This window comes from Vulpes vulpes, chromosome 3 (assembly GCF_048418805.1).
Source record: "Vulpes vulpes isolate BD-2025 chromosome 3, VulVul3, whole genome shotgun sequence".
In the NCBI taxonomy this organism is placed as follows: domain Eukaryota; kingdom Metazoa; phylum Chordata; class Mammalia; order Carnivora; family Canidae; genus Vulpes; species Vulpes vulpes.
In genome coordinates this window covers 116,926,863-116,948,774 of record NC_132782.1, presented here as the reverse complement: position 1 = coordinate 116,948,774, position 21,912 = coordinate 116,926,863, and the positions used below count along the sequence as shown (strand labels likewise).

Sequence of the window (21,912 nt, the reverse complement as noted above, 5' to 3'; positions counted from 1 at the left end):
CAGGACGGGACGCCGCGGCCCCGCCCCGCTCGGGCTGCCAGTACTTGACGTGGCGTCACCGCCCTCTACCCTTACTTTGCGTGCGTGTCGGCGTGCGGCGGAGGTGGCGGCGCGGGCCGGCCGGAGCTCGGCGCTGCAGCCCCGGGCGCTTCTGCCGCCGCGGTCGCTGAGCCGCCGGTGCCGACTGCCGAGCGGGCGAGACCCCGGCCGCCGCAGCGTAGGCTCGGCCGCGGCTGGGCGCGGGCCGGCGGGAGGGGGCGGGCGCGCGTCGGAGGGCGCCGCGCGGGGACGAGGCGGGCGGGCGGGCGCCGCGCGGGGACGAGGCGGGGGCGGCGGGGCCGCGCGGGCCGGGCCGGCCGGGGGATGTCGATGCCTGACGCGATGCCGCTGCCCGGGGTCGGGGAGGAGCTGAAGCAGGCCAAGGAGATTGAGGACGCCGAGAAGTACTCTTTCATGGCCACCGTCACCAAGGCGCCCAAGAAGGTGCGGGGGCCCCGGTGGCGGCGGGGGCCTGGGCCGGGGCCTCGCGCGGGGGGCGAGCGGGCGCGGGCCGGGCTGCAGACGGCGCGGGGCCTCGGGCCGGGGGGCGGGGGTGCGGGGGTGCGGGGGGCAGTGCCCCGGGCCGCCCCGAGCCGCAGAGGCCGCCGCTGGCCCCACTTTCCTTTGTCCCTCGGCCCTGCTCCTCCGGGATCTTTATGAAACCCGAAAGGGCCGGGCCTTCAATCTGCGGCTGACTTTTCCCGGATGAAGGGCCAGGCGGGGGCGGGGGGCCGACTCGGCGGACCTCGTGACCTGCCCCCGGGAAGACCCCCCGGTGCAGACCCCCAGGTGAGCGGGTAAGGCTGGCGGGGCTGCTGTGGGCAGATGTTTGGGAGCCGAGCCGGCTTACCCGGCAGCTGCGTGCTCAGCTTGGAGGCAAGAGGGAAAAGACGTGAAGCCAGCTGTTTCACGCAGGCGAAAGCAGCGAGGGCAGTGTGGACTTGAAAGTATGATTTTCACCTTCCAGGGTCATCCAGTTGCTTCGGCATATGTGAGATACTAACGTTTGGAGGTTGGTGACAGCAGGCACCGCCATGAATACAGGTTGATTGTAGTCATGTGAATAGATCCCTTAGGCATCCCTTGAGAAAGGACCCGGGTGGGTTGGAGGGTGGGTGGCAAGGAACGATTGCTCATTCTTTACTGCTCTTAACTGAGGCAGAACAACTTTAGGCTATTGTGCTGCGAGTTGAGCTCAGAGGACACCCTTCTGATTCTCTTGTGAAAGATTAAGTAACGATCCTTTAGTCTTAACTAGCTCTCTGGTGGAATTGGGGTCCCAAGTGCTTTGTGAGCATTGGCTGCCAACCACATCTTGACTTTCCACATACCTGGCACCCAGGGAACAGTGGACCCGAGAACCTTTGCAAAGAGGTGACCTTTGTGAACCAGTGAGGAGCTGGATAAATATTTCCCTTCTGTAAAGACAGTGTTTCAAGGCTGTCTCTGCCTGCAGTGTTTGATGGGATGCAGCGCTGTGTAAGCTAAGTAAAAGCAAGGTTTGCAGGAAGAGTTACGGTCCTTGAGGTTCCTGAGACCTGAATTCGTTAAGCTGTCATACTGGGAGCGATGACTTTGTTTTTAAAGGAGGATAATCTACCACTCCAGAAATCAAATGAAGGATTGAAAAGACAGGTCGCTGTTGTGTGCTGTAGCTCCACTTTCCCACAAAATTAAGAAACTTATCAATAGAATGCATTAAAAAGGTAGTAGATCTTCTGATTCTGTGGTGTGTGATTTGAGTGCTCTCAGTTCAGCTGGCTGCTTTGTTGGGACAGTACCTGTAATCTGCACTATTTGGAGACACAGCTTTTCTAAGAATGCTTAAGGATAATAACCTATGAGGAGTTAGGGAAAAGCCCTGGTATCCTAATTCCCTGAACTCTTCCTCTCCCCATTAGACTGTCCTCTTTGTCTAGTTGCTTCAGGTATTAAGCGCCTTTATTCTTATTTGCCTTAATTTTAGCAAGCCCATGTTGTTGCAATTGCCAAGACAGTTTGTATTGTAGATTGTAAACTGAATAAAGGCAGGTATTCTTGTTCACCAGTGTATGTATCGTGCCTAGCTCTATATCTAGGATCTAGTAGCTATTTAAATATTAATTGCCCACCTGGCTAACTAGTAATTGAGATGTCCATAGGACAACCTACCAGGAATAAATATTCCTTTTCCCCTATTCTTCCCAGGAGGAATATTGTTATGTGTATTATTCTCAAACCAAATAAAGATGATTTTAAAGACTCATTCCGTTAGCTGAAATGAGCATCTTCTGCCAGGATTGTGGGAAGACTCTGTCATAAGTTTCCATTTGTTGGTCAGTGTACCCCCTTGTTTCTCTCTAATCTTGCTCTTAGCTCTGTTGTGTAGTATTTACATAGCACTTTGTATTAAAGTGATTTATGATGACTAATTACTTTTTTCCCCAGTGATGGTAAAAGGCATTTATTTAATGAGTTGACTGAGGACTAGTCAAGGTCACATAGCCAGTCCTAGGTGATCCGTTTTTTCAGAACAACTGAATTGGACATTACGACTTAAGTCACTTATGTACCTCTGCCATGTGTGGATAATGTGAGAAAGCATGAGAAAAGAAAAAAAATGTAGCTTGGCTTTACTGAATGGTGTAAAAGGTCTCTTCAAAAGGTGCCGTCCTTAACCTACGAGGATTCCAGCCTGGCTCTAGACCAAGTAATCCTTAGATCATTCCAAGCCCTGAGGCCCCTCAGGAAGTGAGGTGCCAGTCAGGCTATAGGTTACTCTAGGGTGACCTTGATAGTCTTTAGATCAGATTCCAGTGTAACTGGTGAAATTTTATTCACTTCGGGGAAGAGTTCATGTCCATCAATTAAAAGCATAGGTTAAGGTTCTTCAGCCATAATCATAACTTAGTTTTGTATGCCCCAGGGTCTACCACAGTACCGTGAAGTTAACAGGACTTGTTGGTTTGATTCAAGGCTTGATCTGTGTGTCAAGAACTCAACTAAATGGGTACCACCTTAAGCAAGTGAGGTTCAGTTTCCTCATCTACCAAATAAGTGCTTTTTATTTGGGACAGGTGGAGATATGCGCTTGTGAGGAGCTAAGATTGCAAAAGTGGTTTTGAGGAAGTCTATTAGTATACTTTAACTCTCTCTTTTTAGTGAGTATTTGAGATGGCTTATAACACAAGACACATATAGGTAGAAAGTCAAAACTATAGAAGGAAAGGAAAAAATATTATTAACCCTGAGTACTAAAACAGTTGATGAGGCTGATCATCACGTGCAGCTCCAAGCTTACTAGGAGCCAGAGGATAAAGGGAATCATCACATTAGCAGACATAGGAGATAATACATACCATTTCCTTGGGAAGACAGCCTTGGCTGTCACAAAGTTCTAAAGGAAATTTTCATGGGACAGTATTAACAGCTATAGTATGAGTCCCATGGTGAGGCTTGTTCACAACTGTTACTGTTGATTTCAGATTGTATTGCCAGGAAAATTTGGGTGAGGAAAGGCGTCCCTTAGTTGTAAGGGAGTGTACATTGTGCCACAACTAAGGAGGATCTTTGTTTGATGTTGGCAGCTACCAGTTAACCCAAATAAGTCTGCTAGTTCCCCATAATCACTGGGTATTTATCCTTCTTTCTGCTACTTTGTGTTGCAAGGATGATAGCTGTCTTTGGGTCTTTGGAAATTGACATTGTATCAAGGTTTTGTTTTTGTTTTTTTCCTAAGTGTAAACCCATATCTTCAGCTTGTTGATGAAACTTCCCTAAGATAGACTTATTTCTCTGGTAGGCCTATCAGAGCATTTGCTATTGTCTGTACTTCTGAACATTTATTGGGGGGAGACTGGGACTGGACGGACTTTCCAGAGTGATACGTTAGGCATTGAACCACTAAGATCTCTGTAGACTTTTACCACCAGCAAGGTAGAGGAAAAGGGAAGACACAAAACAACTACTTTTGCTTGTAAGATATTCTTTATTTGAATAAGGCATATCAAAAGCATCCGCTAGGACTTAGGACACCAAGTAGAGCCCTAGTGAGTACTCTTTAGCTGCTAACCTGTTGGGTGAAAGAAATGCAGGATGCTCCTCTTCTCATCAGGGCTATGTTATGGCTGATTCTTGGTGCAGTTTTACAGAATTTGCACCAGTACTTCTTAGATACACCGAGAAAAGGTTTGATAGGTGGATATTTGCTATCTTCTCTACATCATTAGCATCTCTTGATTCTCTTTAGAGCAACTACTATTTTAGTATCAGTCTTCAAACAAGTCAGAGGCATAAGAAGGTCTTGTTTGGATTTCTCCACAGATAGTGATTATCTCTTTTTCTTATTTATTTTGTTTAATCAGACATTAGTGTCCATATTACTTTGTTCTAACTTACTTTAGATGATTTTCTTTTAACAGAGAGGAATCTGTTGGTTTTCTAGATCCCTTGCTGGCAAGATTACACTTATGTATCTTTTATCAGGAGGGTATCCATTTGGATCCAGTGTGTGTTACCTGGTGTATTCCTGTAAAGTTATTTATGAAGGATATTTTGATACATAGAATCGTGTAGCTTTCTAGTTGCCTGTGACTCTTCATAAATATACTCCGCAGCCTCAAGTACTTATGATCTGTAAACAAGCACTTTAATGCCTTCTTGGGGCCTTTATTTAAAGGAACTGGCCTGGGGATCCCTGGGTGGCGCAGCGGTTTAGCGCCTGCCTTTGGCCCAGGGCGTGATCCTGGAGACCCGGGATCGAGTTCCACGTCGGGCTTCCGGTGCATGGAGCCTGCTTCTCCCTCTGCCTATGTCTCTGCCTCTCTCTCTCTCTCTCTGTGTGTGTGTGTGACTATCATAAAAAAATAAAATAAATAAATAAATAAAGGAACTGGCCTGTAAAGGAGAATCATTTCTACTTACCAGTTTCTCAAGTTTGGGAATTTGAACATTAAAATTTTATAAAGAAGGGCTACCTTTATTATACTGAGTAGAATAATTCCAAACACATTGTGTTGAGGTGGGTCAGAGCATCCTCATCAGATACGAAGAACAACACATTTGCATGGACCAGAGTTTATTCAGCCTGAAATCTAAGAATCCAAAGTGAAAACAGATTCACAAACTTTCCTTCTGACCTTTGTCAACGGTGTCAGTGTCCTGCATATGACAAGCAGTTAAAACTTCACATAGCGTTATGTTCACCTTTTCTGTTACTCATTCAGGTAGTTCCCACTGTTGCTTGGCTGTTACGTAAGGTCTCTTTAACTTACCCCTTTTTGTTCCTAAAACCGAGGGAGAAGTACAATGTACGTTAAGCGCTTGATTTTGGGAATCAGGTTTACCTTCAGTCCCTACCATCTCATAACTGTGTGACTCTCTGGACAAGTGACTTAACCCCTGCAGCCTCCATTTTCTTGTCTATAAAATGAGGAATAATGGTAGTACTACAGGATTGTTGAGGGGATTAGCATTTAGTAAACTTACTAAATTTGCTTAACGCTTTGGTTCCTTTATAACCAGAGTGACCATATTTCTCATTTGCCTGGTACAGTTCTGCTTTAGACCTGTTATCCCAGCATGCTATTCAGTGACTGCTTCTGTAAACTCTGAATAGTACCCTGGTTCATATGGAGTTTTGAAATAATCTTAAAGAGCCAAAACAAAGATGATTCTATTGGAATGCTTTTTCAACAGGGAAAAAATTTTCCTTGAGAAAAATGTTATTTTACATAGGGCTTGCACCTACTGAACACTGAATTATTTGATTTCTAAGAGGTACACAGACAACAGGAGAACTTAGAGCTTGTGATGGAAATGGGATGTGGTATACCACCTGACCCCTCCTCCCCCATCCCCCACATTACACAGGGCACCTGTAAAAGGTGGGCTCCTTACAGACACTGGGCAGGCTGAATCCAGGAGTTTGTTTCCTCAAACTGCAGTCATCTGGGAGGCTTCCCAAACTAGAATCCTTGAAACATGAAACAAGTCCAAAGACCCTTTGGAAGTGTGACTTTATCTTCTTACATAATCACCTTCAGATCACATCCCTGTGTACTCCCAACTCCCTCCCTCAGGTACTGTTTCTCTTTGTTCTAAACAGCCTGCTCCTAATTACATTTAACTGATTTTCTGCTGCAGAAATGTGTGGCCTTTGCTCCGAAGCAATTGCAGAACTAGGGTGGAACACCTATGCTTTTGTTTATACTCTGACTGGTTTCATTTTTTTCCTATCTCTGTTCAGTTTCTCTAAAGGATTCAGCCCGGTGCCTTAATCTCAGACTGAGTATAATGATTGGTGCTACTTAGTAATGTACAGTGGGGCTTAATCATTTACTACCCAAACAGGCCACAAAGTATAATGAACTACTAGTAAAAGGTAGTACTTGGAATCCCGTGGTGGAGACGAGGAAAAGACTTTGAAGAAACACAAATGTGGGACTGGCCCAGCATGCTCCTGCTTTCTTGCCACGGAAGTCCCAGGGCCTCAGCTGACATGCCTCTGTGATTAACCTGTAGAGCTTAATGGGCTGAAAATGTTCTCCTTGACCAGCCCAAACCAGTTCACTGCTAAAATGGACACCTCGTACTCCGTTGTGTGCTCGATTGAGGCTTAAACAGGAGGGGCTTGGGACTGCTTACTGTTCCATGCTTCTCATCTTGGACCTGCCTCAGGCTTACTTAGTTCTTTACAATCTGAAGAACTGCCCAGCTAGAGTAAGCCCTGTTGTATGTTTTTCTCTTCTTTCTTGAAGAGTGTGTGTACAGTAACATCAGTGGAATCCCACTGAGCATGCTGTGTGCTCGAAGTGCCACGGAAAATGCTATTGGAATAGAAAATGGTAACGGAAAATGCTAATGTGCTGATCTGCAGTGGTGCACAGCTCTGTGAGCTAGATGGTGAATTGATGACTGACGGAGTGAGGGTTAAAGGCCTGGAGGAGATGAGTGTAAACCATGTTTCATTTCTGTCTCCCAAATGAAACTGTCCATTACCACTGTTTGAGTAATGTCAGGATTTTGGAAGTTCTGTTTTTAATAAGTGTTTCCAACTCTCATGGTACTTATTAAGGTGAACCTTTGGTGCACAAGTTTCCATGGGCATAATGGGAATTACTTTATTCCCTTTCTCCAGGACTAGCCAGTACTACTTGGCTTGACCTCAAGTTAAAATTTTTGGACTGTGACTTGTTTTCATTATGATCTTAGGATCCTAAAATCAGAAAAGAGACCTATCAGAAAAATAACTAGGACAGTGGTTCTGCTCTGCCCTTTTTGACCACCTCTTTCCTCAAAGGTCTTAAGAAAGATTTATTTGAGTTCTCGTGATGATTAGCTTTATTTTGGAGATGTAGAAAAGAGCTCGCCACCTTGAATTTTCAAAGTGCACACCCTCCTCTCTGTTTCTAATTTTAGAAGAGAGGAGTAAGTAGACAAGTGTGTGGAAGGTAGAAAACTGAAATAGGTTTCTCTTTTGCCAGTTAGAGGGAGGCTCCTGAGATACTCGCTGGTTCTTAATCTTTTGAGTCACAGATCCCTTTAAAAATCTTATGAAAATTATAGTTCTTTGGGAAAATCCAGGAACACAAAAACTTTCATATACTTTTCAGAGGACTTGTGGTACTTACTGAAACTCACCCGTGGATCCTGGGTGAAAAACTCTGATTTAGAAGAGGAGGTCTTGGGCAGCCCCCGTGGCGCAGCGGTTTAGCGCCGCCTGCAGCCCGGGGCGTGATCCTGAAGCCCCGGGATCGAGTCCCATGTCGGGCTTTCTGCGTGGAGCCTGCTTCTCCCTCTGCCTCTCTCTCTCTGCATCTCTATGAATAAATAAATAAAATATTTTTTTAAAAAAAGAAGAGGAGGTCTTTATGCCATAGTATCTCTTCCCTTTACAGATCCAGAAACTGCTGAGATTGTTTCCAGCTTGCTGTTTGTCCTTGAAACAAAGCTGAGGTTGTTGGTGTCCTCTGTCATCCCCCTCTGTGAGATGCTCCTCACCTTCCCAAGAGACTCATTATCAATGCCGTGAGGGTTCAACTCAGGAACTTAGGCATACTGAAACCAGCATTTCAGCCGCTTCTGGGGTTTCTTGTACTATTTCATGCCCTCTGCCCTTCAAATGAACTGTGGGTGCCTCTAAAGCTTCAGAGCTGATTCCCAGGAGTGTTTAGGGAATTCACGGGCTACACTATCAAAACTAAACAAAATAACTTGTTCCCTTGTATCTCTCAAAAATAGATTTGATTTCAGTGTAGTACCTCTCAAAACTATTTTCAGGACTGACTTGATATCTGAATCTTAATTTTCACTTGATTTCTGTAGATCAGGCAGGCATATTGAGGGCAAGGACCACATCTCACACATATGGATAGTATACAGTGCTTGGTGTATAAGTACTGTCAATAATTGTTTTTTGAGTAAAAATATTGGGAGATGGTTATCGCTAGGAGAAAGTGGGTTGGACTCACTTGGTTACTTTGGCCCGCTGTCCTCTTCGGTCGGCAAAAGTGGTTTTTCTGATTCAGATCCCTCTCATGTGGGTAATAATGGAAATACCAAGAACTGCAGGTGAGAAATTGAGAAGAATTTCCAGCAGCTTTATAGATCCCTATATAATGCCAGAAATCGAAGATAAGGGAGAAGACTGTTGAGACTCAAGGCCTCCAGCTTCTCAGCCCAGTAGCCAAGAACCACAGGACAGTAGGCTAGCAGGTTAGGGGTATCCTTACATGTAGTGGGAAGGTAATCTGATGTCCCACCAAGTTTTAAACCCTTAGCATTAGGGACACTGTCCTAAGTTGAAAGTGGTACTCTGGTTTACACATGCTTTTGATTTAAGGAACAGAGGCTTTCTCTTATGGTATTCGAGATTTGAGGGCCAGCAGTGAGTTGAACAGTTTCATTTTGGAATTTGTGTTGGAATCCTAAAAGTAATAAACAACAGCACTGCCCTGCAATGCCAGGCAGACTTCTGATTCTTCTCATTCTGCAGCCCTAGCTGCCACTTCTGAACCAACGGCTGAGCTCCATGTTCAAAAGCTTCATATGCCCTTGTCTTTGAAATACACCTCTTTTAGAGTTACAGTCCTCTGGGAAGTGGGCCAATGCTTGTCCTAACCAGGAATCAGGCTCTAGTTGGCATTGAGGATTCTGTGTGTGTGTTGTTTCCCTTAAGTATGTGACGTAAGCAGGATTCAGGGGAAAGGGAGACCCTCAGAATTCTGTAGTTTTGGAAGTAGAAAATAGGCACTTTGCAAAGATGGCAGATGTGTTCAATTGTTCTAGTAACTAATTCAGTTTCCTGTGGGTGGCCAGGTAGTATCCTACTTCGAGTTTAGTACTTGAGTTTTTTGTGCTCAGCTTCAGAGCACCAGACTTCTTAGGAAGCAAGACATGAAGATTCCCAGTGTTCAGTTTGTATGGAGAGTAGCCCAGCTGGCTTGTCATGCTGGACTAGATGAATTGTGAATGTTAATTATACTGATCAATACAGTGGCCTTGGTAACAGACTTGTAGCTGCTGTAGAATCTGTTTACTTCAGGTTTATAACAGAAAAGAGACCAAGCTGGTTGGGAACATGATGTTCTAAATGTAATAAGCTGTATTGTAAGTCCAGGGAAAAGGCACACTGGAGGCACTGACCCTATTGCACCCTTCCCTAGGATTTCCCAGAGGGAAACATTATTCTGGGGGTGGTTTCTGTCATTATTTGCCAGTTGAAAATGAACTGAGGTTGGCAGAGGTATAGCTTTTGTGAGGTGGGGTATAGAATATTTATGACTCATAAGGATTAGACGTAGAGCACCCACGTTGGAAGGCATCTCATTCTTCTACGTAGTTGGTAATTAGGAGTGGAAAGTTGAGATTAGTTGCAACCCTTGCATTCAGAAGAAGGAACCCCTCCTATTTGAGGAATAGAGGGTTCAGAATTCTGCACATTCTTTTCTGACTCCACAGGGAGGGGATTAGCTGAACACTGGGCATGTTTGGAATGAGAGCACCTTGCCAATTTTTACTGATTTTTGGACCAAGCCATTATAAAAATACAGTCTCTCTTCGTATGACAAGCTCTTTGTCATGTTCTCCTAAACCCTATAGATCCATTTGATGGATTGGCTGTACCTAACAGATGGAGTTGGTATTTAAAGGGCAGATTTTCTACTTTCTTTGCCTTGTTTTGTCTCTGACAAGACATGTCTAACCCATATGTTCCCCGTGTTGCCTTCAGTTGCTTTATCAGGAGCCTGGTAAACTCAGTGTGCTTATGTTTGCTTTTCAGATTCTGCTTAGATTGTCTCCAATGAGTACTTCTCATGGAGTGGAAGGAATGGAAGGAATCAGTCACCTAGGGACCTTTTTCAAAACATTCATTTCAGGGCCCTAACTTAGATCTACTTAATCGGAATGGGGAAGGGTTGAGGTATACAGGGGCAGGGGGAATAGGATAGTATGTGCTTTTTGAAACAGCTTAAACTTGAAAGATCCCATATTTGGAACCACTCTTTTTTTTTTTTTAAAAATTTTTATTTATTTATGATAGTCACACAGAGAGAGAGAGAGAGAGAGGCAGAGACATAGGCAGAGGGAGAAGCAGGCTCCATGCACCGGGAGCCCGACGTGGGATTCGATCCCGGGTCTCCAGGATCGCGCCCTGGGCCAAAGGCAGGCGCCAAACCACTGCGCCACCCAGGGATCCCTGGAACCACTCTTTTAGATTATCAGCAAGACTGGCCAAAATAGTTATGAAATCTGATATTGGGATGGTAATGTAGCTCCTATTTATCTTGGGTATGAGGAAGAATCTTGTGTCCATGTGAGAGGACTGGAAATAGCTTATGGTTACTCTTCTTTCCAGAGTATTCAGAATAAACTGTGACCATCATGAAATCATGCAGCTCTGTGTCAGCTCAGGGTTGAGCTCTACTACTGTATCTGAGGACCTGTGCTGGGCACTTAGGATTCATCAGTGAACAAGACAAAGATCCATATCCTCTGGAGTTTACATTGTAAGGTCATTACTTTTGGGTCATGTAAGTCTAGTGTAGTGGTTCTTAACCATTTGGTTTTTGGAGCCCTACAGACCCGTGTTCGTTTTCCAGAAAAATAAACACGCACGCACACGTATTTTTGACAATTTACTTATAAGGGGAGTTGGCAGCCTGAAGCCCATCCATGAACCCCGGTCTAAAAACCTAGAATGCTTGCCTAGAATTGAGAATGTGGTGATTAGGATTAAGCCAGGCCATGATTAGGGTGTTTGGGACTATTGTCTCCTAGCCACACTGGATTATAGTTTCTTCTATATAGCTGAGGCCACTTGCAAAGAACTTAAGGATGTAAATAAATAAATAAATAAATAAATAATAAATAATAAATAAATAAATAAAGCAATTGCAAGGAATTGCTAGGCATCCACTACACCAATAGCGTTTCTTGAGTCTGCACTCTCTTTGAATGATTTTGATTTTGTTGCCATTCCCGCCTCTGATTTCTGATTAGCTGGCCTTCTTAGATTCAGCAGATTAAAAATCAGGTCAGAAGATGAGAATTGCCTTAACATAATTTATATTATCAATTCCTGGACTAAAAGTAATAGTAAAATTATAAAGATCATGAGAGGGCATTTTAGCAAAATTCTGGCTTCAAAACACAACCTTCCAGAAGGAATTGATGAAGGACTGAGAAAATAGACAAGGAGTGAAGACTGGAGAGAGAGGAGAGGAAACAAAGGACAGAACTCAGGCAGCTGATGAGCTGGCAAGCCAGATAGCCTTAAGCCAAAGGGAGTGGATTTGAGACCCAGACCAGTGGGGGGGGCGGGGGGGGGGGGGGAGATTCCTTTTTAGTCTTGAAGGGTCTGTCACTATTGCTTTATTATCAAACAGAACTCAGGATAAAAAGGGGAGGGCAGATAAGGCTTTGCTTCATGTATTAATATTAATATGTCTCTATCCTTGGAAAAGTTGGTGTTTGACTTGAATGGCTAAACCCTGCCTCAGGATTAGTACCATGTATAACATATATTGCAGAAGCATGAATGAAATTTCATTTGGGACACTGGCAGAATTATGTAGAAGTGACATGGTCAGATTTAGAGGTTGGAGCACAGTGAGCACACAGAGTCCTGTGCCATTTCTCCCTTTACCTCCCTGGAATCTGATCTTCAGTGTAAATACAGATCAAGACGTCTTTAAGGGTGTTCTTTACAAGGAACTCTTGTTTCTCTGCCTGAGATCTAAGGGTCCAGACCCACACAGAGGGATTGCTGGAAAAGTCCAGGCCTTCTAGGCCAAACTGTTAGACACTAAGAGTCCATTAAAGAACAGAGCCCAGGGATCCCTGGGTGGCGCAGTGGTTTAGCGCCTGCCTTTGGCCCAGGGTGCGATCCTGTAGACCCGGGATCGAATCCCACGTCGGGCTCCCGGTGCATGGAGCCTGCTTCTCCCTCTGCCTGTCTCTCTGCCTCTCTCTCTCTCTGTGTGTGACTATCATAAATAAATAAAAAATTAAAAAAAAAAAAAAAAAAGAACAGAGCCCACAGTCCTCCCCAGAGGAGCCTGGAGGCTCTAGATGATTCCAGTTGTAACTGCTCCAGTTGTTCAGCATATGGAAAAACTGTTCTGCTGTGAAACCTTCCAACCTGCTGTTATGTTAGTACAAGGACATCTCATTGTTTGCTCAGTGATGCATTAAAACCAAAGCTCCCTAATCTAGGGGAATATAATCACACCACCAATTATATTTATTTTCTATTTTTAAAGAAGCCCTTTGAATGATCAAAGGGATTTTCAGACCTCACTTCCTGGGACTGTTTAAGATTCTATTCAGCTTATAAACTACATAGTTAAAACTTGCTGTTTGGTTTTTGGAAAAACTCTCCTAGAAACCATATAACTAGAATGTTTTCTTCATTAAATGAGTAGTTTAAATAAATATCTAGTGTGGATATGGAATCAAAATTCAATCAGCATATGTTTAAATCCAGAATACTTCAATAAAATTGATAACATTATAAGAACTTTTCGTTGTAGTAAAGTCAGAGAACTTGTTTTGTATTGGATAAATGTGACTTTGTAAGATCTTTCAGACATATTGTAAGATGTAAGGTGACTTGGAGTAGATACTGTTTGAGTACCACACCATAGAGGAGAAAGGAACTTAGTGGAGTTTTCCGTTTAAGGGTGTGTACTCTGTGCTGTGTGTGAAAGAAAAGTTCCTACATTATCATTGTGCACTACATAAATAGCCTTAAAAAGCACATTTAAAATATATTCTCTAGGGCAGCCCCGGTGGCTCAGCGGTTTAGTGCCACCTTCAGCCCAGGGTGTGACCCTGGAGACCCAGGATCGAGTCCCACATCGGGCTCCCTGCATGGAGCCTGCTTCTCCCTCTGCCTGTGTCTCTGCCTCTCTCTCTCTCTCTCTCTGCATCTCTCATGAATAAAAAAAAAATAGAGTCTTTAAAAAAAAAAAATATATATATATATATTCACTGTTGCATATCTTTTTTAAAGATTTTATTTATTTGAGAGAGTGAGAGATCACAAGTGGGGGGTGGGGGAAGGGAGGATAGAGGGAGAAGCGGACTCCCCGCTGACCAGGGAGCCAGATGCACAGTAGTGGACCGTGGGATCATGACCTGAGCTGGAAGGCAGAAGCTTAACTGACTGAGCCATCCAAGCGCCCTCTGTTGCACGTTTTAAAGTATGGTCATTTCTTATGAAAATAATCAGCAGGTTTCCCAGATGATGAAAAAAAAGTTATTGGTTGGTTTTAACCGTGCCAGATTGAATACCTTCTTGTATAAATAAACATAGTTGGAGTTTCTAAATTACTTTTGATATCTACAAGACATTCTGAGGTCATTTCCCTCATCCTAGTGGTCAGGGTTAGATTGCCTGTGTGTTCTTCTCTCCAGTCTGTCTCCAGAAGACAGTAGACATATATGCCAGAATGGAGCTTTTTGCTTCCACAATGTTTGGGCTCTTATACTTTGTCCTCACCCTTTCTAAGTCCAAAGAACCCTACCCTTCAAAGATAATAAATTGGCAACTTTAAAATATTACATTTCTTTTCATCATTTCACTTCTAAAATCAAAGTAGATTTTGGAAAAAAGAATTAGTTTTCTTCCCTAGAGCCTCACCAAGTGTTCATCTGGAAGCGGAGAAAGCTTCAGTGCAATTGGAGAGTATTCTGTAACTGTCCTCTTGAAAATAAAGGGGAGAGCTACTCTTTCCTCTAGCCTATTCCAAATGAAGGGTAATAGTACTAGACTTGTAGGGATTATTTTTCTCCCTTGTATTTTCCTTTAAAAAAAACAAAACTCCGTATTGCTAGCAAATTTTGCCTTCAGCAAGTCACTTAATCCTCACTTCTGTTTCTTTCCTCGGAGCAGAGTAAATCCTGCACTCAAAAGATTATAAAATTTTTTGAAAATACATATCCTCAGTAAGGAAATCATATCTTCAGGCCACTTATGTTGAAGCAGATTGCTTAAACTAGAAATCATAGAAATCTAGGCATTCAGAACCTTGGTTTTTACAGTACCAGTAAGTGTAGATTTCAAATTTATAATCAGCTTTAAGTAAAAGTCCTGATGTAATGCTGGCAGGTGTTTTCCCTTGTTTGTACACCAGAACTTAAAAATAGTTTGAAAAATACTGAGATCAGTGATGTCTGGCATTGTTATTTATTGATAAAATTGCTGAATAACTCTTCCTATACCAAATTTGATTTTGACTTTTGGTTTTCAGTACAACGTAAAAGCAAGAGATCTTTATCCTTGTGCATTTATCCACTTTACTTGTTAGAAAATGTTCGGAAAGTTATAGGTCAGGAAAACCGCATTTTTGTATTCTTGTCTGGGAAATAGAGTGAGGGGATTGTACTGTATTCCCTCTGGAGCAATAGGTAGTTTGGGTATTTTGGTTTTTTGTTTTGAGTGTGAGAAAGGAAGGGGTGAGGGGAGGAAGTGAGAGAATCTTAAGCAGGCTCCATGCTTAGCACAGAATGAATGCAAAGCTTGATCTCAAGACCCTGAGATCATGACCAGAGCCAAAATCAAGAGTTGGACACTTAACCAACTGAACCACCCAGGCACCCAGGTAGTTTTTATTTTTAAATAGCCCCAAAGGCATTGCAGCCAATAATTCCTTTCAACCAGCTTCTTTCTTTTACAGGCTATCTAAGGTCATGATTTCATACTGAGACTCATCTAAAATTGAACATAAACATCTCAAGTTAGAAAGTCAGGAAGAGATGGCAAATACTACCTCTCTAGAATGAAAAATACAGTTATGTTTTTTTATGTGATTGTCAGATTCTTGTCCTTGTATTATGTCTCTAGTCTCCTAGAAGTTTAATATTTTGGGTTTTGTTAAAAGCTATGGAAACTAAAGCTACCTGCAGCTGATCTTTTTTTTTTTTTTCTTGCAGCTGATCTTTAAAGTGATTTTACCTTGTTTTTTTTTAAATTGAAACTATTCCACCTATCTACAGAGTGGATTCTGAAAGATCCCATTGACCTACCTACATTTGGTTACAATACCTGTTACTACATAGTTACTGTTTAGTATTAGGTCTTTAAAGTCAATTTTTAAAAATTTAATACTGAGTTTTGATGTCTTTTTCCTCCCTGGAGCACATACTTTATGGGAAGCAGTGGATGGTAACTAAAAAAACATATACGGTTTCTGTCTTAGTAAACTTTGTTGGGTGTTAGCCTAGGGTTTAGAAAGCACACCTAGCTAAACTCAGAGCTGCATGTAGTTCTTTTGCCATAAACTATTTGGCAAGGATTTTCATGTCTTTGACCTCCCAATTGGATATAGGCTTCCCAAATGCTGCTCTAACAAGTGGGATTCACTCAAGCAAATACTTGCATAGAGGGTTTGAATTTGTAAAATGTAAATTGGCTTTCAACTTCATTTTTAAGCTAAACTTCCAGATCACAGCGAGAATTGTTTTTATACATCTCCAATCTTGTTCCTTCTTGGCAGGCTAAGAAATGATACAGATGGCATTTACTCAATCTGTGTGGCCACCTTCCAAAATGTCAGAAACTCCCATCTTCCTTCTAGACCTGTCCATTGATCCATTGCTTGTTTTCACTGTTTTTTTTTTTTCCTTAGAAATTCATTTGATGAATATAGGTTTACCTGTTTATAAGCATTTGACAGATTTTCATCTTAAAGAACATCCCAGCCTACCTTGTAGTGAGGTTAGCTGGTTTGATTTCTTGTGAGCTTTATTTAAAGTCAAGATTGGCTTAGAGAGGCTGCGAATTAAGGCTAATGACTTTTTATTAAAAGCATAATAAGGTGAACAGTAGTAACCTGGCTCAGTCTTTCCCAGAATTTAAGAATTACTGATTCTTATACTCTGAACCAATACAAAGTGATTCCTAAGGCGGGGTGGGGTGGGGTGTGCAGATTATTTTAGCATTCTACCTTTTGAGTAAGAAAAGGGAAATAAGAGTATAAAGAAAAAAACACAAAGCAAGTATATACTTGCTTTTTTCCGACCTTCAGAAATAAATATAAACCAGACACCGACAATAATAGGGAGAGCAGGGGGTTAGAAATGGCAGTGAGACCTCTCTGAATATACCTTTAAAACTTCTGAGATGTGTGTTTCATATGTCAAAAAATTAAAGAGAAAAAGAGGAAACCTTAAAATGGCTTGTTATCAGAAACATAGGAACCTAAACTAACTACATATGGAATTGATTATTTAATCACCCAGAAAACCATACTTCAGCTACACATCCTTTGTGAGAGATTTTTCAAAAAGAACTTCAGTGAAATATTGACACCTCACTATGTAGAGTATTGTTAGTATTACTCTTAAAATTTTGAAGTTGTTGTAGCAGTATTATAGAATAAAACAAGTGTATCATTGCTGTTAGAGACCAAGATTTGTCAACTTAGGAGAAAAGAAATACAAATAGGAAAATTAAAAGTTTAAAAAAAAGTAATGGTAAATTTGAAATGGAAATATCAAAATAAACTGAGTAAACAAAAAGATTTCTCTATTCCCTGAAAGAACTTAATAGCACTGACACCTCTAATAACAATTAGCACATTTTGTACTCAGATGTTATTTTCTTTTCTTTTTTTTTTTTTTTTTTTCAGATGTTATTTTCTAAATAACATTCCCCACTAAAAGAAATCAGAGCTCCTTGGAGAAATGGCTGATTCTAGGTCTGAAGCAGAGAAAAAATTAGGTGAGCCCGGTGTATCTTCTTATGCCAGAAAGGAAGGGAATGCTAAAACAGAAGAGTCAGCTTGAAGGAGACTCCTGCTGGCCCAGTTTGGGACAATTGGAGCATTCAGTGTACCCATTGTGTAACTGAGTGTAACAGATTGAATAAATAAAAATATGAATGACGAGTAAAGAAAAGAGTGAGAGGGAAAAGAAAAGCTTTTCTTTACAAAAGTAATGCTAGCTAATATATGTAGAAAGAATGATAGGGTAAAAAAAACAAACAAACATGGTTCTGAAACACTTTCCCCCCAATATAATTGGTTCAGGCAAGGATTATGAACAGATGGTAAAGTCACTAGGGAACAGGATATTCACAGGCTGACAAATATCACCCTGCAATTTAACCTTTACTTGCAAAGGAGAAAATAGAGTCTCACTGTAACCCAAGGCTCAGCCTAGTGTCACTAATCACGGAACAACCAGATATTACATGCCACCTAATACGATGCAAAGTATACAATGTTATCTATGCAATATTCTTGCCAAAATTTTAATCTTTCTGATCAAGTCTCAAAACTGAACTTCCAATTTACGGGAAAGAACTAATCTAAAATATCAAGAATATGGGAGATTCTGCGAGGCAACTCACCTGGACTCTTCCAGGAAAAGTCAGTATCACGGGGCCGGGGGGGGGGGGGGGGGGGGGGGGGGGAATAAGGGAGGGAGAACTGTTCTAGATTACCAGACACTGAAGGAACCTACCAACCAAATGCATTTAGTGAACCTTGATTCCATCCTGGGTTGGAAGAGTTGGGGAGTCATTTGGGTCTATAACTATGCAAGACATTCTTTTTTTAAATTGCACAAGTATGATTAACATGGTGTTATGTTTCAGGTGTACAATGTAATGATTCAACTATTCTGCACATTACTCAGTGCTTGATGAATGCTTAATCTCCTTTTTTTCCCCATCCTCTCCAACCACCATCTCTCCTCTGGCAGCTACCAGTTTGTTCTCTGTACTGAAAAGTGTACCTTTTGTGTGTCTCTTTTTTTGTTTGTTTTTATAATTCCACATGCAAATGAAATTATATGGTATTTGTCTTTCTCTGACTTATTTCACTTAGCATAATACCCTCTGGTTGCTGCAGATGGCAAGATTTCATTCTTTGTTATGGCCACATAATCCATCCTGCACATACCACATCTTAATGAAAGGTATTCTGGAGGTACTTGGAGAAGTTTGAATACAACTCAAATGATACAGGGTTATTAATATTCTTAGAAGTATGAGAAGATTATTGTGGTTCTGTAAGAGAATATCCTTATTCTTAGATGATTCATTCTGAAGAATTTATTGGTGAGTTTTCATGTTGGCAATGTTTTTTCTTTTTTGGCAGGACCACTTGAAAATACGCATATGTACATATGTATATATATACAGAGGAAGAAACCTAATGTGGAAAATGGAAGGATTCAGTGTAGTTGGGAGGGTATACAGGTGTTCATTATACTATTCTTTTAAGGTGTTTACATGTAGAAAATGAAAGTAAAGTTGGGGAAATGGGACAGTGGGGGACAGAGTAAGTTGGAAGGGAACTTTGGTTTGTCATTGAAGTCATGGGTATGTTCCAGGAATCTTGATTTCTTCAGGCACCTGTACAAAAATTAGTCAATTAATTAAATAACCTAGGATTGATGATAATTGAATGATAGGAGAAAAAGAATGACCAGCGTATTTTCATGTATTATTGGTGACAGACTGAAGAAGAGAGAAGTATGGACAGGCCACGCAGTTGGACAGGCAGATAGCTAAATAGACTTTGAAATATAACTGGGATTGTGTGTCTGTTAAAATTACAGTTTTCAAAAGATTAGGAAGCCCCTCCCTGTTCTACTTGTTGCCACTTTTTAACCTCTTGATTTTACCTCTAGTTGGCAGTTGGAGGGCCAGAGCACTCAGGAGCTAATAGCCAGTGAGGTATATTGTCTCATATGAAGAGTGGGGGCTGGGGGAGTATCTGATAGGAGTGAAACAGCTCTTTGGCAGAGGTTTTCAAGCTTTATGTTCCTTCCTCACCAGTTAAGTGTTAGCCCTGATGTTGCCTCACCCCTTCCTCCCACCAGCATTGATGAAAGATCAAGTTAAGTCCCATTTTTGAAAGGAGCGTTTCTTCTGGAAGTGGATTCTAGCAGTGTGCGTGTGTGCATGCACACGCACATGTCATCCTGTTACCCTTGAGACACAGAGATGGGTGGAGTGGAGGAGGGAGATGTATGCTGTGATTAGTCAGCCGTCCCCCCCCCCCCCCCAGAAGCTCAGGCCCCATCTGGGGAAACTGAGAATTTAAGAAACTTGAGACAGAGAAGAAGGACAGGGAGCAGCCAAGACCTGCTGAGTCTCAGAAGACTAGTTTGTGCACTAGGGAATGGAAGCAGTGACTGAAGGAGACTGTGGATTTGACTCTGTGGCCTGAGGTTGATTCCCTTGAGATAAATTATTTTCTGGTGGTGTACCTGAGCAACGTGTTGGGAAGAGGATATCCTTCTTTGGGAAATTTCTTTTATCTAACTGAAGGTCTGAAAGATGTGCAGACTTACATAGTTCTTGTACCAAAGAGTTGGTGTTCGTTGATCACTATTTTTTTGGATTCATCTGAAATGAAATCAGACTGGTAAGTGGTAAGTATCAAGGAAAGGTCTTGGGCCGATTTAGTTTAGGGTAACAGCCATACCCTCTTCCTTTCCTCTGAGAAGAGAGCAGAGGAGAGTCGAATCTGTCGAAAAAGGAATATATTAGCCAGAAGATGTGAAAGAGGGATTAGAAAAGATGTAGGAATCCTGGAAGGTGTTGTAACATATTGCTTAGTAATTGACCTTGTTAAAAATCTCTGATAGTCATCTTGTGCTCAGTTGCTAAGTATTAAGCCAAGAAATACGCCGACCATTTCAAAACAGAAAAATCTGCACACACAGTATGCTAGAGGAGACAATGGGACAGATTATATAAATTTAGGAATATGTCAGAAAATCAGTCGTGTACCAGAAGAGGGGATACTGGCCCTTTAGATACTCCTCAGCAGTTAAGACAGACCAATCCCTCTATTCATTTCTAAGCTATGCTTTCTTAATGATTTGTTTTCCTAATAATTGCTATTTACCTTTGAGTCTAGTCCTTCACCCTTAGGAGGAAACCTTTCTGAAGAAATTAAAAGCTGCTAGATAGGTATGTGAAATCACAGGTCTGTAAATTGTCTAGCCCAACCTCTGATTTTTGGAGGCCTAAGCTAAACAGTATCCAGATAAGACTGTTAAGATCTATATCTTAACATCTATATCTTCCTTAAAAAGCAGTAAAATTCTTTGGCAACCATTTGTGTTATTATTACCCTGTCATCAGTCTAAATCTACAGATTGTAAGGGTCCATGTTTCCTTTCATAGTTCTTTCCTGGGATAGTGCTGGGTGCTTAGGTGGTGCCTCCCAAATGTGTTGACTAAAAGAGTATAATAGTCCATGAATATTATCCTGATCACCATCCCTTGGCCATAGTGTCATAATGGCATTCTGATGGCTTTCGACTCTCTTGGATTCTGGGGCTAGACAGCAAAATTGGGTGAGACCTGGGAAGGAAGTGTGGCTAAGCTACTTAACATCTGGGTAGATAGAATATGTGTTTGTGGAAGTAAACCTTTCAGCTTCTAATGGTAAAAAATGTCAGTTGGGATAAATTGAACCGGTAACATATAACAGTTTTCCTTCCCTGGAGGTTCATAACTCTTTTGGATTGCCTGTGATCCCTTTTTCTGGATAAATTATCTACAGAAATTCTTTCAGCTCACTTTGTCACCAGACTTAACAATGAGGTGGTGGGTGCACCGTATCCCACATTGTTTCTTTGGCAAAGTTTCTCTTTATCATTTTCAGTGTCACATGGAAGACAGTCAACCATTATACCCACTGAGCCCTTTGAAGAGGTGCTCTAAAATAGCATATTAAATTGGCCTGATATTTAATTGAGTTTTTAAGACACAGCAAGTAGGCTTCTGTATTTGGATATGCTATTTGGAGAATGGGTCAATCTGACCTTCTAACCTTTCTCAGATGTAATACTAGTTCAAGAATGAAAAACACTGGCATGCCTTGTTGTGGGTAAGGCTGGTTTATGGGGGGGGGGGTGAGTATTCAAACACAAAATAGTTCTTTAACATAGGACTTTTTGAACATCCAACTATCTTATCTCTTTTTCTCTCCCCCTTTTTCCCATCCTACATCATATTTAGAACTAGCCTTCCTTACAGATAGAGCTTTGAAGAAACACTGAAGTACACCAATTGAGATTTAATTATGATTGGAAGAAATGACCACAGGAAGTAATGTAAACAGAACAGCTTTGTAGCCATCTTTGGGTTTTGTTTTTACCTAAATGATCATATTTGCATAAATGCAGTGAATCCATCCCAATTTAGAGGGCTGTTACTGAGATCTGGTTTCACTGAGGGAAATCTTGTGATAATTGCTTTTGGCAACGGTGTCTTTGTTTATAACATGCAGGTGAACAGCACTTCAGGAGGTACTTTAAAAAGGAAGGCAGATCTGCTGGCTGTAAAGACAGTCATGGAGGGGCGCCAGGGTGGCTCAGTCAGTTAAGCATCTGCATTTGGCTCAAGTCAGGGTCCCAGGGTCC

General features: G+C 41.9%; 1 protein-coding gene across 4 annotated transcripts in view; it reads left to right on the top strand.

Moving 5' to 3' along the window:
• The first annotated feature begins 306 nt into the window (after positions 1-306).
• The window catches only part of AHCYL1 (adenosylhomocysteinase like 1), a 39,899-nt gene continuing 18,293 nt past the window's right edge, over positions 307-21,912 (top strand). Inside the window, exons 1-2 of one of the 4 annotated variants that reach the window (XM_072754368.1) lie at positions 349-483; positions 17,154-17,245. Coding sequence is in view for 3 of the 4 variants with exons in the window: in XM_025996393.2 (XP_025852178.1) it covers positions 364-483 (120 nt within the window). In the remaining variant the exon portion in view is untranslated. Of the gene's footprint in view, positions 484-642; positions 829-17,153; positions 17,246-21,912 lie in introns of those variants that run through there. The other 3 variants (XM_025996393.2, XM_025996394.2, XM_025996395.2) reach the window with 3 other exon arrangements.